At 36.9% G+C, this 16,288-nt stretch overlaps 1 protein-coding gene across 2 annotated transcripts; it reads right to left on the bottom strand.

The window, feature by feature from the left end:
• Window positions 1-85: 85 nt before the first annotated feature.
• LOC125258886 (nuclear cap-binding protein subunit 1) lies at window positions 86-15,977 on the bottom strand. 2 transcript variants are annotated; one of them, XM_048176079.1, is made up of 23 exons: window positions 15,738-15,977; window positions 14,516-14,607; window positions 14,299-14,399; window positions 14,034-14,190; window positions 13,815-13,922; window positions 13,619-13,740; window positions 11,030-11,099; window positions 10,253-10,468; window positions 9,438-9,535; window positions 8,349-8,412; window positions 8,108-8,218; window positions 7,879-7,943; window positions 6,385-6,447; window positions 6,188-6,262; window positions 5,964-6,067; window positions 5,610-5,732; window positions 3,258-3,360; window positions 2,977-3,070; window positions 2,775-2,878; window positions 2,578-2,695; window positions 1,675-1,818; window positions 1,299-1,412; window positions 86-1,205 (listed from the first exon to the last, which is right to left on the bottom strand). In XM_048176079.1, the coding sequence occupies exons 1-23, from the start codon at window positions 15,769-15,771 to the stop codon at window positions 1,092-1,094; spliced, it is 2,394 nt and encodes a 797-aa protein (XP_048032036.1). In that variant the 5' UTR covers window positions 15,772-15,977; the 3' UTR covers window positions 86-1,091. The 2 variants fall into 2 exon arrangements, with proteins under 2 accessions (XP_048032036.1, XP_048032037.1); XM_048176080.1 differs by having other exon boundaries at window positions 1,675-1,815.
• Between the last annotated feature and the right edge of the window lie 311 nt (window positions 15,978-16,288).

Raw genomic sequence — 16,288 nt, 5'->3', positions numbered from 1 at the left:
TATCTCAGTCACTGCAAGTTTTGTTTCTAAAAGAACTCTATGGTCTTTTTCTTCTCACTCAAGTGAAGTAATATTATTTCTAATCTATATTTCATGGCAAATTTATTTATTTAGCAAGTGGCCATGTAACAAACATGGTAATGTACAATAAGCTGGTCATTTACACAAATTTAACCCCAAACGGGTGCTAAGGACCCATTCAGAACACAATGTACATGATCTCTTAACCAAACGTCTCTATTCCTGCTAACTGTACCAAAGCATTTATTTTTTTGTTTGTATGTAATAAAATTAACTTTATACAATCCAGAATACTGTTTATGGAAAAAGTCATTGTTCACCCATTACTCATCTATTACATTATCTTAAAACAATTGTCAATCATACCCAAAACAAGCAAACATCAGTCCACAATGATGTTAAAGGCCTTTCTTTTCACACTGTTAAGAACAACCACAAACATCATTGATTTGCTTTTGTAAAATCCCAACCTCTATTTTGTAATCCACAATCTGACATGGTGAGATGCATACAAGAACAAAAGACATAAGCAGGGCTGATTTTTTTTTTTTTTTTTTTTGTATTGTATTTTTGTAAAAAAAAAAGAAAGAAAAAAAAAAAGGGAAGACATTTCTTTGTCCAAAACATGGCATTAGGGTGGCAAAAGACCTCAATCTGCTTTACAGAGGCAAACCATTGATAATGCAGAATCACTTGTGACCCAACTCCACAACCATTTTTCAATTGAAATGACATAAAACACATAAAAATTCATCCGAGTAGTTTCATTCCATGGTTGCTTGAGTAAAACAATGTTCTTCGCCATGGTTTTCTAAACGCTGGGCATTTTAAAAAGATCTACACTTACCACAGAGCCAATGACAGTGGGTTAAAAAAAATAAAGGAAAAAAAAAAAAAAAAAGACAAAAAGGAAAAACTACAGAAACTTATCAAGGGCCACAAAATAGGTCTGACATTTCCCAATATCACTACTAAAGAAAGCCATTTCCAATGATTCTAATGGATGTTTCTAAACCTTGAAATGCCACAAACAGGCAGGTGTGATAGTCTGAATGATGCACTGTGGGATCTCAGAGCTGAAGAGCACAGAACTGCTGGTAAACAGCCAGGATGTGATGGTCAAGCTCAGCAGTGAACAGGAGGTTCTCCAGGGTGCCCATATACTGCTGGATGATCACATGATGCTGTGGGTGACAATGAAGATTGAAGCCAATTAATAAGGTCCGTTATATGACCAAAAAACACAATATAGATCAGCAAACATGGATCAGGACTACCATGAGGAAGATCTGCTGCAGCCTCTCGATGCAGTTCTTGTACCAGGTGGTGTTGATGTCTACGCCGCTCGTTTCACAGCGAACCAGGTGCTCTGTCAGTAACATAATGAAGCGCTGAAAGAGAGAGAAAGATAAAATAGTTCTTTTGTCATCTCTTAGCTCCAGGCACTGTCTTCAAATGTCATAATGAAACACAAAAGGCAAACTAAGAGAGAAAGACATGAAATGAATAATGTTTATTCTCTCCTGAAAGGTGTAAATGGAGTTGTGTCATGACCAGAACTGTATCTTTTTTTGGATAATGTACCTCTGAAGCCTCTATATAAAAAAAAAAAAAAAAAAAAAGTCAAATGGATGTGCATTGTCATGGGCGCACCTGGAAAATAACAAGGAAAAGGTTCTTCTGCTCGCTCTGGGCCGACTCGACTTTCTCCTGCAGCCTCTCGATCTGTTCCTCCAACTGACCCTCCTCATCCTCACTGTTCTTCTCCATGTCTTCTTCATCACCGCTGTCCCGCTGCTACAGAAAACAAGAACCTCCTCAGATCTCAGGAACACATTTGGCTCCAGCGCTCTCCGTAATTAGTAATGGGTTCACGTTAGTGATACAAAGCAGAGCTTTTAAAAGAACCCACATAAAAGATCAATATAATGGTGCAGAATGAGTGATATATAAATATATATAAATAAAAATGTCAAGAAAATAAATAAAATAAAAATATATATATATATATATATATATATATATATATATATATATATATATATATATATATATATATATATAACTCTGAAAGCAATAAATAAACAATCGCATTCTACGTGATTTGAAATCCATTTACTACATAGTAGAAATTTGAGTCAGTCTGACTGGAAGTAGTTTTGGGATAGTAGTGTCTGGGACTCTTGATAGCATGCATAAAATACAATAAAACAGCATATGTTGTCTCGGGTACCTAATGAATTCAGCACTGTGGCTAGACATTGTGACGGACATGACCAGAAAGAAGCCAGATTTCAAGTTGTTTGTCTGGTGTATTCTCACTAACAGTTACTCTGAATTGTTGGATGAGAAAGTCTGTTGGCAATTAGGCCAACACCAACGGTATTAATACAGCAACCAATGTAAACATTTCGGATATTAACTGCACTGTCCAAGCAAATTATGCAGCTTAAACCCTTACAAAAGTAACAGTGAGGGCAGTCAGTCCTAAAAATAGGAACAGCAAAGCCAATGCGCACATGTGTCTTGGCAGTGAAAAAGAGGTTTCTCTTCTACCTTTTTGTTCTGTTGCTTCTCCAGCTTTTCTTTTGCCTCATCTAGCTCTTTCTGGATCTTCTGCACATGTTTGTTCATCTTCCGGATGGTTGAATGAAGAATCTCCCACACATAAAACCTACATAGACCCAATGAACATAAATCAATTACAGCTGCCTCACCTCACCTGCACATGTAAGCGTGTCTCTGAGGTATACCTGGTGAAATCATGAGCCATTTCAGGAGAGAACACCCAGTTTGCCACGGCCGCACAATCCACGATCTGGGTCCGAATAAACTTGTCCACCAACACTGAGATCATCTAAAAGAGTACATTCATAATATGAGCTTCCACAGATTCCATGCATGATGTGCAATAAGACTATAAAACAACAAAATTTGAAGTCTGAATGATCCCACCTCGGGGTGGTTCTTCCAGAACTCGTACAGAACCCGGAGGATGTGCAGCTTTCCCTCATCACAGTCTGTGAGGGCCTTTAGAACCTCATGAAACCTGAGAGAGAAAAGACATGTGCCGTCGTCGTTTACCAGAAGAAAACACCTGAGCATTTTACAAGCTTTGATACATTCTCAATGATCTGTGCTTTTAGCAATTACAGGCGCCTTTTGTGAGCAGAAGGAGAGGGAACACGGAGCCAGCCGCTGGCAGGCCTGTGTGGGGTTTGGCAGGAGTTACTCACTTGGCCAGGGCACTGAAGGAATGACTGAAGGACTTTGCAGCCAAATGGAGCAGCGTCTGCAGGAACACTTCAATCTTTAGAGGGTTGAAGCCGTCGCCCTCATCTGGACAGAGAGGAGAAGTGCAGTTAGATACAGAACACCACACATTTACATTTATTCACTTAGGAGGCGCTTTTATCCAAAGCGACATACAAATGAGGAACATCAAGCAATTTTTCACAAAAGCCAGCTGTACTCATAGCACACATTGCCAAGTATAATGACAACTCTTTCCTTTTATGACTAAAAGTACTTTCTAATAACCTAATAAAGTCAGTTTGTTTTTTGAATGCTTTTGAAATAAAAACACTCTCCAAGGCTGCATTTTTAATAAAAAAAAAAAAAGGTGCCCAAGAAACATTTATAATCAATGTTGATAATTTAGGATTCTTTGATGAATAGAAAATCATTTACTTGAAACTTAAATCTTTTGTAACATTATAAATGTCTTTACTGTCACTTTTGATCAATTTAATGTTTCTCCCCTGCTTTAAAAAAGTATTAATTTTAGGGATGTCCCAATTTTTGTGCCCCGAGGTAATGTGTCCGATCCGAGTCATTGAATGGAGTATCTGCTGATTAATCCGATACTTGCATTTTTTTCTTTCTTTTTTTTCAACTTTGTGCACACTTCAAATACATTAAAATGATTACAATCAATCCAATGTATACAGGGCCACGCAGAGAGTTCCTCGGGGGCAGGAGCTCAAATGTCTATCACTATGGAGTAATTCCAATATAACAATTACTACAGTAATTTTATTTATAGGTCTATTTTATATATGACATTTTAGAACACAGTAAACGGCCTTTGTGGTCACAATTATGAATATGGGACTACTGAAATAAATTTCATGTATTTTATATGTACAATAAGTACAATAATTGCAACAAAAGGGAAAAAAAGAAGAGATAAGTATAGTAAAGTCCAAAGCAAGATGCAACACATTATGGCAAAAACGTCTCAGTCTGATGGCAGATAAAAATGTAAATTAAAAATAAGTAAATAAATGACTTTCGAGTTATTAATTACAAAAGTGCACATCAAATATGCTAAATAGTGCGTGTGTGACACGCTAGAACAGACCCCACAGGTTCTTGCACATCACACATGCACATTTCAGCTTTTTTCCCTTTTTTTTTAAATGCCAATTGGCAAACCCATGTAAAGGTGTGCAACCTACTGCACGACATGTGACAGCTGATGTAAAATGAAGGACCATGCTCAGGACAGCCAGTACCGATCAGTTAAAAAATAAAAATGCTTAATTGGCCCCGATACCGATCTTCGAGATATCCTTAATTTATTTAAAAAGAAATCTTACTAACCCACCCCCATCTGCCACAATAAAGCATTATGTAAATACATCATAAATATATTGTTAATTAAGCTCATCAAATAATTATATTACATTTTTAGGGCTGCCCCCTGATAGTAATCTAATCGTGGTCAACTAGAAGAGGCTTAGTCTACCAACATTTTATTAGTCCGTTAGTTGCAGGAAAAAAAAGAAAGAAAAAAAACCTCATGGCGAAGTCATGCAGTCCGTGAAGGAACGATTGTTAATGACCCATCCTTGTGGTAATTACAGTATGTCGGGCAGGACATCCAAACGTTTGCCCATCATCCATTGCCCTCAAATATGGCTTATCATTTGAAACATGTAAGTAGCAGCAACTTTACATGGCTGCTTGCTCTAATGTTAACCTAGATTAATGTGCGCTATTATTATTAGGTGCATATCCAAGTGTTTGTGCGGAGTGTGGAAGATTACAAGATAATGTTGTGCCTTTGTAAAATAAAGAAAACATACAAGATGCACTTTCTGCATCAGTCTCCAAAATTATCCGAAACTCAGCATATAGGCTCTCTGCTTATGTAATACATATGAAATGTGCATTTCTCTCTATAGGCAAGTTACTGCGGAGATGGCGAAGCAAAACACTAGTTTATTAATAATTAAAATGTCAACTTGCTATTTTTTCCTCAGACACTTTCATAATCTTTTGCCAGTGCTTTGTGGCAAGCTTTATGTGTGCACTTGTGCGCAGAATAGGCTATATTACACCTATATATACACTAAACACTCATTATGGTTTAGTATTCTCCTCAGTATAGAATTAAAGTAATTAATTTACATAAATGTGCGATTAGTCGACTAATGGCTGAAATGAATGACTAATAGTAGACTAGAAAAATCTTTAGTCGGGGGCAGCCCTAAACCTTTTAAAAATCAACTGATAGCCCTGGAGAAATGATGTAAGACTATGATTGGCAAGTGACGTATGCACAAAACCAAAGGCAGACCCACCATCATCATCATCCTGGTTGGGATTAGGGACGTCTTTTAGAACAATAAGAATCTCCTCATTAGACGCCCGGTTTTTGATAGCGTTACTCACTGTAGTTGCCACAGGAAATCCTGGTAACGAAGCTGAAACAGAAATTAAAAGACAAAAATATGTCACATTACACAGCAACATCACAACTATATTATAATATTTCTAAATAAAGCTGTAAAGATCATAAAACTTGCTGGCTGTCACTTTGAAAATGTAAAATTTAAAATGGAAGATTTTGTTTCAGTGCAAACATGTATACATGCATGCATATAAATACAATTGTATGCATTAAATTACAGATGTGTTCATGCATCTGAACATACTGCTGTTCTCCTCTCCATATTTATAAAAGCACAGAGGCTCAGCAGGGATCAGGGCAGAGAAACCTGCAGGAACTATGTCCACTATCCGCTGATGGTACGACAACCTGCAGGTTTATAAATCAAGGCTCAATGTTAATAAACAGAATAACATGTATTAACTAGGTCTGAGCAGCTATTATAAAAAGCTGCAATGCAACTGAATTTAAAAGATGTGTGAAATTTACCTCATACACTTTTCCAAAACCTCTTTAACAAACTTGGGTTTGGGCTTTTCAAGATCTTGAGTCAAGCAGTCAGCCCTGAAAAGATCAGAGTTCAATACTTAAATACAGTGTCTTAGGCACAGAAACAATGCACAGCCTGTACAAATATAAGAGAATCAGATCAATGTGATTCCCTGAAGTAAACAGCTCATCCTCACCAATCATCCCAGCTCCATCTGAACTGGAAGTTACTCAAATGATGCGAGAACCAGCTGATGAGTCTGAAAAGCAGAATAATACACCACATTCAAGAAACATTAAAGAGACAAAAGCTTTGAAGATTCTCAGGTTTCATTAAAGTCAATCTGAGGGTGCTTTCACACTGGCAGTTTAGTTTGAAACGGCATGGTTCACATGAAAAATTGATCATGTGAAAGCTGTTATGCAGACCCGGGAGCACACAGAGATACCGAACAAGAGACTACCTGTAGCAGGTGGTCTGAGGCCCTGTTTACACCTGATATTAAGATGTGTTTTGGTCGATCGGATCACAAGTGGACAAGGGAGACACATCCCCGTTTACACCTGGTATTTAAATCCATCTCTTTTGTCCACTTTCAACCACTTTCTTCAAGGGGAGGGTCTATGGGCCGATAAATGTATGTTTTTTTTTTTTTCAGATCTTCCGATCTAATGGACAAAATAAGCCCGCACAATATACATATGAATGCACACAGACACAACGGAAAAACACGGAGATCATCAGCTTTTATTTCTAGCCGCAAGATTGGTGAGTGTGTGTTAGAAATCAGGAATGGTGAGAGAACATTGTGCTTGGTACATTTTTCATTTTCAAACCAAACTTGGAATTTCAGCCGACAAAGATTAAATCCTGCGCTTCCCATAATATTTACGAATTAGGTCACTGCATTTTGCGATGTTCGGACGCATTCGACAACATGAACGTTTACAAACGAAAGCAATCCTGTCAAATGCATTATTGACTACCACTGGAAGTGGTCAAAAGTGCATTTTCCACCCCATTTACACCTGTATTTAGCATTGTCCACTTGTGATCCGATCGACCAAAGCGCATCTTAATACCAGGTGTAAACCGGGCCTTAGTTCAGTTATGGAACTGTGGCATGATTTGTGTCAATGTGAAAGCAACTGGGACTCAGGTATGCACTTGTTCAGGAAGAAAAGTAACCTGTGCATGCGTTTTAGTCAATGACAATGTCAGTTCAACAAAACACAAGTAAGGGATGACATAAGAATTACCTTAGATACGAGCAAGAGTGAGCATGCAGTGTAATTGTAGAGAATGAGTGCAATCAGAGCGGAAACTGAATGGATCGCAATCAGCTGTCTCCTCAAAAGAGTAAGTTTGCAAGCAGCAGAAAGCCACCTTCATGCAACACACATGCAGAAGATGCAAGTGTCATTCACTCTGCTGTGCACAGAATCAAGTGAGTGTGAAGCCAGACCAGGAACAACCACACTTAGATTGCAGCAAATGTGCCCAGTGAGAAAGAACCTGAATGTTGCTCAAATTAATTTTAAGTTTTAAGTTAATGAGGATTACATTTAAACTGTCATAGTTTTAGATTTGGAAAATTCAGCTGGGTAACTTTACTTCTTGATATTTCAACCAACGTAATCAATAAATGTGAGTCGTTTAGCTATCTATTCAACCTCATATTCGGACTCACCGGTCTATACAGGTTGTGTTCATTGTGTCCAGTCTCATGTACATCATTTCTGTGGCTTGAGCGAGCTGAATAACAGCGGGTTAAAGAAAACTACAAGAGCAGGGGACACTCATACCATGTTTTATGAAAGACTAAACACAGGTCCCCCTGTCAGAGCTGTGGCGCAATATGTAGGAGGAATCAATTAATAACACACATTCACATGACTTTCAGTCAATATGAAGGATACAACTTGTGGTAAAGAGCCCGGTTGCAGTTTGCAGAGCTCAATGAGTAACGCAGTGTACATGACATCAATGTGAGGAGGAACGGGCAGCTGGAATAACTCGCCAAATATCACCTACAGGGAGATAGAGACAGATATAGCATTATACTAAAACAACATTTTCAAGTTACCATTTACTGTACAACAGCTAAAATATTTTGCCACATTATCAAATAAAAATGATCAACATCACATTGCTATTTACCTCCACAATATGGTAGTTAAGGGGTATCTTGTTTTTTCCAGGGTAGCTGAGCAATTGGGCAGCACTATGATAGAAAAAAAGAGAGGAAAAAACAACAGTTGAAGGCCAAGTATGTAGACTAGTGCCTTGTCCCAAACACCCACACTTGCGGTCTTGGTCACTTGAGAGCGCGTGCACGCAACAGGAAGTAAGTGCACAAGACTGTCCTATGTCTTAAAAATGCCAAAGTGCAGTGCCCTTAATGCACACTAAACCCACACTATCGTAGAAGCGGTATTTGAGGCCAAGCATCATGCATTATGTTCGGGAACTCAAGTGCCCTGAAATCGCGAGATGTCAATGAAAATGTTAAATTCAAAGTTAAATGAATTACATATAATTTGGTAGTAAAACAAAGTGTTATGTGTATTTTGTACAACATTTGCAAATGCTTTTTATCACTTAATTAGAAGCACAATTTCAATATTGCCTTCTGTTAGTTACATAGTGACCACTGAACAGACATTTAGAAATTTATTTTAAAATGCAAAGTATTAAAAAAAAAATAGTAACTTTAAAAAAAAACTCTAAACACTTATGTTTTCCGCAACACTCTAAGTGTGTCCCATCGGGGAATCAAAAGTTCTATACACACACTTGCAATCTTCACGCCAACTTGAACACTTGGGCCAAATACAGGAAATGTGTCATTTAAGTAGTCAAGTGGTCAAGTGCAAAGACTGAAAGTGTGTGTATTTGAAGGCTTCAGATGCAAAAGCCTCTAAGTGCCATCTGGAATTTTCTTCTAAAATGAGCATTTTTATCAAGCTTGTATGTTTATTTTCAGTTATCTCACTTTAATGGCAATGAAAAGGACCTATTAATTGCCATTAAAGTGGAATTACTGAACCTAAACATACGAGCTTGATAAAAATGCTTAAGTTAGAAGAAAATTTCAGATGGCACTTTTGCATCTGAAGTCTTCATTTGGACAGGGCATAAGTAAAAAAAAAGAAGAAGAGAAAAAAAAAAAAGAAAAAAAAAAAAGGAAAGAAAATGGCCCAGTAGGCCTTCAAACTCTATTGCTATCAGCCCATGCAGATGACTGACCAGGTCTTCCTCTCCCTCCAGTGAGACTTGATGATGCAGTGCAGGTTCTCCTCAATCACAAAGCGCTCGACTGAATGACTTCCTGGCATCACTGGCCCCTAAAAACAGATAGACAAGACATTAACACACACATACAACTAAAGACAGCAGTATCCACAAGAACATAAATGAAGTATAAACTGTTACAAAGGATTTCTATTTCAAATCATTGTTGTTCTTTTGAACTTTTGATTCATCAAAAAAACTAAAAATAAATAAAATAAATGTATCATGGTTTCCTCAAAAAAATATTAAGCCGTTACAGGCGTCATTACAGGAATAAATTACATTTTAAAATATATTCTAATAGGAAAAAAAACAATTTTAAATAGTAATATTTTAAGTAGTAATTTCAATTTTTTTTTTTTTTTTTTTTTTTTACTATATTTTTGATCAAATAAATCCAGCCTTAGTGAGCATAAGAGACTTCTTTCAAAAACATTTTAAATCTCAGACCTCAAACTTTTGAACAGTAGAGAAATTATAAAGTTTGGTGTCAGTGAGATGTAAAATGTTTTTTGAAAGATATCTGCAGTATAAAAAGATATTTTTTCTTAATTCCTGCTGACATACAGTTAACCACATGTGTGGAAAAATAATATTAACTAATAACATCACAGCCTAACAATCACGATTACTTTCTCTTGAATATTCTGTTTCACATGGAAATACATCATATTATGGAAGTTTAATGAGCACAGTTTCATGTTTTTAAGGTGGATGTATTGACATTACAGTAACTACACTACAAAGTGGATGTAAAAACATTACTGTACCTCTGGGGCATCGGTGTAGTCAAACATGCGGAAGACAACGTGAGGCATGGGGTAGACAGCATCATCAGAGTGGGCTGGAGGGGTGAAAGGGGGCAGGTTGTGCTGCAGGGCTTCACACAGCACACTGTCAAATGCAATATAAGGCCGCAGGATATGACGCTCCTGCCAGCGGTCCTTCTTCAGCTTCTGCACCTGGGCCCAGAGACAGTCCAAATACTACAGAGAGAGACACAGAAGAAATTAAGTTAAGTGAAAAGATGGGTTCGGTTCTCAATTGGTGGGTTGTAGGTCTATTCTGGCAGAAGCAAAATAAAAAGGCTTATTAATCTTTTTTTGTTGATGTCAAAGGTTGTGCTTCTGATAAAACTCTAAAACTTTAGATTATCTTGATAGACAAAACGTGTAAGTATCATAACCCTTTGTTAAACACAGAGCTTATTTTTTGCCATTTTCCAAAAGTCTATGGGAAAAATGCATAGGCTTTCGATCGAGGGAACCCGTGTGCCGCTAAGTTCCGGGTTGGCCCACGTCATCTCTGAGGTACTCTATTAGAAGCCAACATGAACTGGTGGCGGAATGTCCCCATCCTCAAAATACATGAATAAAACATAAAATAAAACCCAGACTACATTAAATACAGATTATTGGTTTCAGTTGTCACCAATAGCTGCCCAAAGTCCTAAAGAAAAACCAGTTAAGAACAACTGTGATTGGCATTTTGTTAGTGCTTATACTTAAAGTAGCAGGCCTGGATGAAGCATGTAGTACGACTCTCACCTCTTCCTGTGGATGGGGCTTTTCTGCGGTCCAGACCTGTAGCATGGGAACATGAATCTTCTGACGCCGCCTGTAGCAAAACCCAGATCATGACATTTCACAGAAGACTCCTTCGTACTCTAACACCATAACCACATTTTAGTCACATTTTCAAACCTTAGAATATTTGACAAAATTATTTAAGAAACACATTAGTAGTTTTAAAGAGAATGTATTATCAAAACTGGCACCTTTTCCACACATTATAAAGGGACAAAAAAACTGCATATGTTTTTTTTTTTTAACCCTATAAAGCCTACTGTATCATTTTTGATATGCAAATTTATAAAGCTTCTAAATGATCAACATGGTCAAAACCTATTATCTGCAATCTGCTACTTCTGTCATCTGATTGATAGTTTACACTTTTTAGCAAGTAAAAGGCCTTTTAGTATAAAACATCCCCCTTCAGGTTGTGGTTAAAGGGTTAGTTCACCCAAAAATGAAAAATATGTCAGTGAATTCAACCCTAATGTTATGAAGCGACGAGAATGCTTTCTGTGCACAAAAAACAAAACAAATAAATAATGACTTTATTAATCAAATTCATCTCTCCCCTATCATTCTGCTAATTTCGTTGCAGCGCTTCCAGGTTCTATGTCCGAACGGCAGCTCAGTATTTGTCGACGCTGGTCACGTGAGCAGCACAAGGCATGCGTGTGATGCTGACGCAGGAGCCAGCCAATAATGAGCCGCCGTTCGACAAACACAGAAACACAGCACTGTGTCAACTGCGTAACAGACTGACAGGGAAGAGGAAGAACTGTGGAATAAAGTCCTTATTTTTATTTTGTGTTTGCGCACAAAAAGTATTCTCGTCACTTTATAACATAAAGGTTGAACCGCTGTAGTAACATTGACTATTTTAATTATGTTTTTCCTACATTTCTGGAAATTGAATGTAGGGCTGCAACAACTAATCGATAAAAATCATTAATAATCGATAATGAAAATCAACAATAAATGTCATTATTGATAAGTTGTGTCTGCCGCGCATGGAAAACTCTGCCAGTCACGTCAATTACAGCACTGAATAATGCATTTCTGTGAACAAAATGCATCTAAAAATAGTGGAGGAAGCAGAGTGAGCTACTGTGGGAAACATACGTGATCCAAGCTGCCCAAAACATGAGAATTCTTTTTTTTTAAATGCATTAACGTAATGTTTAACATGGCTTGCCCTGTCAGGTGCTTTGACAGATGCGTGTGCTGTTTAATGTGTGATAAATTCTCGTGTGATAAATTGAACGTGTATGTTTCTGGAGAGCATTCCTCTTATTTGTTAAAGGTGCTCTAAGTGATGTCACGCGTTTTTAGGCCAAAACATTTTTTGTCACATACAGCAAACATCTCCTCACTATCCGCTAGCTGCCTGTCCCCTGAACACACTGTAAAAAAAACACGGTCTCTGTAGTCGCCACAAGCTCCGAAAACGGCAATAAAAACAAACTGGAGCAGCCTGGACCACAAAACATAATAAACATGCTCCAGCCAATAACCGACAAGAATGATTTTAAATGCGTGTTCATGACTGTTTCAGGAAGCACGGAGGGGAGGGGGAGGAGGAGGAGGAGGGAGGGTCTAGCTAGCCTTTGTTTTGTTTTACAACACTTCGAACGTCAACAGGAAGTTACATCCACCCAGGATCACTTAGAGCACCTTTAACACTGAGTTTGTGTTTTTTCTTTTCTCATCTTTATTATCTTCATTTTCAATGTAGGGATTTGAACTGCTTCGTAGCACTTTTGCATATAGCATAAGTATAGATATATTTCACTATATATGTTTTCATAGCATTCAGTTTGCACGTTTGTTTGAAGGACAGCATTGGGAAGGATGTGGAATAGTGCGTTTTGTCAATAAAATAAAACAAAAAAAAAAAGTGTAACGACATGAGGGTGAGTAATTAATGACAAATGTCATTTTTGGGTGAACTTACCCTTTAATGTGATTTTTGTTGTGAAATCTTTACTGATTTTTATAATATCAACGTAAGAGTAACTAATATTGTTAGTAATATTTCAAGATAAACACTTACTGGGCTAAAGCAACTTAGGTTTATTTGATTATCCATACATAATTAAAAAAAAACATGTTAAAATACGAGTATCAAATATGATACATCAGGCTTTTGAGGAACATTTATTTGTAATAATCTCATTGTATTGCATTGCATTATTGTTTTGCCCCAAAATAAAAACTACAGAGCTTTGGACATAAAACTAAGCATTTAAATATCATCTTATTAAAAACACATTACTGGGAGACTATATAGAGTGAAACTGATATAGTCATTTTATGTAAGTAGTCTGCTATACTATTATAGAGATCCTATTGTTTTGCATTACAAGTTATCAGAAATTCATCTTGCCTTTTGGCCATACAAATATTAGAATATTTAGAATATCAAAATAAAACTGAGAAGATTTTTTTTTTTTTCTGAGTATGAGCTCCATATTCTTTTTTTTTCTTCTTTTTTTTGTCTAAATGTTTCTTTTCTATAAAAAAATGATTGAAGAGAGAAATGATACAGCTGAAAGAGGAACCTACTTTAAATATCCCTCGATTTGGTTAAGCAAGCGATCCATTTCTACATCCTTCTTCTCGTACAGCTCCTTGCCAACCCAAGGCAGACTGGACAGCACAACATACACATACCAGTCAGATCGCACCTGTAAGGACACATCTGTTAGCCTCACGATCATCCATGAACATGATTTGCGAAGCAGCCACGGATCTTGTTTACCTGTGGTATGTCTTCTTCTTGTGTGACACTGACAAAGTTCTCAAACATAGCGACCATGGAGGGAGCCGCGATGACATGACAGTTCACCAGATCACTGAGAAAGCGCACCTGCAGAGCACATGAGAAATTAAACACCATCAAAAGTTATGAAAATGCTGTGGTGATTTTTTTTTTATTATATATATATATATATATATATAAATGCTAAACACCACATACCAAGTAAACAGCCTCAGTGTAAAGGTTTGATTTTAGTGTCTCCTTGAGTTGTCGGATCATGGCCTCCACAAACTCTCCTCCAAAGTTGTAATTGCGGGCATTGAGAAGTCCAACCAGTGTCGTGTAAACAGTCAGCTTCTCAGGCAAAAGCCTTGCACTGTGCAAAACAAACAAAACGTGTTATATACAACATCCGCTGCAAAGTGAGATTCACTTTTCAAGCAAAAGGAAACTAAACTGCATATTTAAAGAGCAGGTCGCTTACACAGCACATAAGATGCGCAGGATTTTGCTTTTATAATTAGGGAGATCAGCCTCCAGGACACCAGCAAGACCCTCCAAATTGCTCTCTAAGGAGGATGTACTCTGGAAGCATACAAATAAAAAAAAAAAAATACATTAATCAGTGGTCTTTGGTAAATTGTAATTAATGTAATTTAAACAGCACTTCTGCATAATAAATAAGGCATGTGAGACGATACCTTCTCTCCCACACGACATATCAGTGACTCCAGGCGGTCTTCAATCTCAATGGGTTCAGACGTCCTCCTCCGTTTGTGAGGCTGGGAGCCGGCTGGAATGAAAAAGTAAAAAAGTATAGGTGAGATTTCAGGCATTTATAAAAATGACCTCTATCAAAAAATTGTTTATTATCTTCGGACAAAGATGTAGGTAGATTTTGTAAGTGACACGTTTCTTTTATTCAACAAGCGAACACTGTTATTGGCTGTTTACTGTTACTGTTATTATGTAAATCATCTAAAAAGAGCCATCTATTGTCTGATTGATTATTGATTGATATTTCAGTTCATCACTGGAAATTACTCAGGATAGTCATTGCAATAGTCTTTTCTTCCCCAATGTGACACATATACTAGTTAAAATATTGATTAATTGGAGAATTGATTGGATGTGACAGGTTGTTCCACCCTCATGCCAGTAAACACGTCATCAGAGAACAACAGAAAAGAGAGAAGAGAAGAGAAGAGAAGAGAAGAGAAGAGAAGAGAAGAGAAGAGAAGAGGGAAAGGAAGTGATTTTGATTAAAGATTAGGAGGGCACATGAATTTTTTTAAAAAAAGAACAACAGGCATGGATAAATAATTAATAATAAATGCATTATTTTATTTAAAAAAAAAAAGTCAATTTTGAATTCATGATGACTTTAAAATTATTTATTGTCACTTCTAACTAATATGTCAACGCAATTAGATGGATTTTGTAGTTCAAATTTGGGGCAAAATATAAACATTTAATAAAAGTAATATGAAGTGCAATGAAATGGTAACGAGAAGTGCAAAGTATAAGGAGCAAAAAAATAAAAAGTGCTGGCTCTTGTCAAAAATCCTAAACGAATAATGGAATTTCTAATAAATTTTGGAACCAATCCTACTCATGTCATTATGATTGAAAGGATATTTGCATATTGCCTTAAATTATTATAATCAAGCTCAGAGAGCTTTGTTTATCTGAAAGCTTCCTATCTGCTCAAAAAGTAACATTTAATTGGTTACTTTGGGCTTTTTCTAAATGCAAATGTACTTCATGCAAATAAACAGACTACATGCCAAACACTGCACCCTTCTGCTGCTATATAGTCAACAAGACTTGTATTAGCATTCATAACTGTAAGCAAACACACAATATGAAAATTACTTAAACATATTTCTGTCAACGTGCATGCTAACACGCTAACCCACTCACCATCACCCTCATCGCTGTGCCTTCGCCTGGACATTTCTCAAATTTAATATTCAGACCGTTGAAATAGTATGAAACAAACACAAAGAATACACTTTTGAAAATGTTATATATCCACTGAACTGCGTTCAGTAAAGCTTGTAGCTCTGAATGATAACAGCCGTTAGCCACACTAGAAAAATAAAAGCGGTTCGATTTAAGGAAAACACATCCGGTCGAGCAGTTGCGTCAACGGAAACACGTGTATTGCTGCGACTCGTGATAAGAAGTCTGATTCTTTTACGCGAATCGGTTCTTTCGAGCAGTTCCTTTCCAAACAATTCGAGAAAAACAGTCTATTATTTTACGCCATGTCGTAAAGATTCCTGGTCTTATTTTTTACCTCCCCGGAATCTATTGCTTATTTATTTTATTTTTGTAGTTATTTTGACTTGAGCTGAATTTGAATTTGTCTTATATTTAATTAACTTTGCATCAGTGAGCCTTATTTTCCTCTTTATTACTGCGAAGCTGCTTTGAAACAATACTGAATAAAATAAAGCTTACTTGACTTT

This window comes from Megalobrama amblycephala, linkage group LG23 (genome assembly GCF_018812025.1).
Source record: "Megalobrama amblycephala isolate DHTTF-2021 linkage group LG23, ASM1881202v1, whole genome shotgun sequence".
NCBI lineage: Eukaryota > Metazoa > Chordata > Actinopteri > Cypriniformes > Xenocyprididae > Megalobrama > Megalobrama amblycephala.
This window is presented reverse-complemented; position numbering and strand designations above follow the sequence as displayed.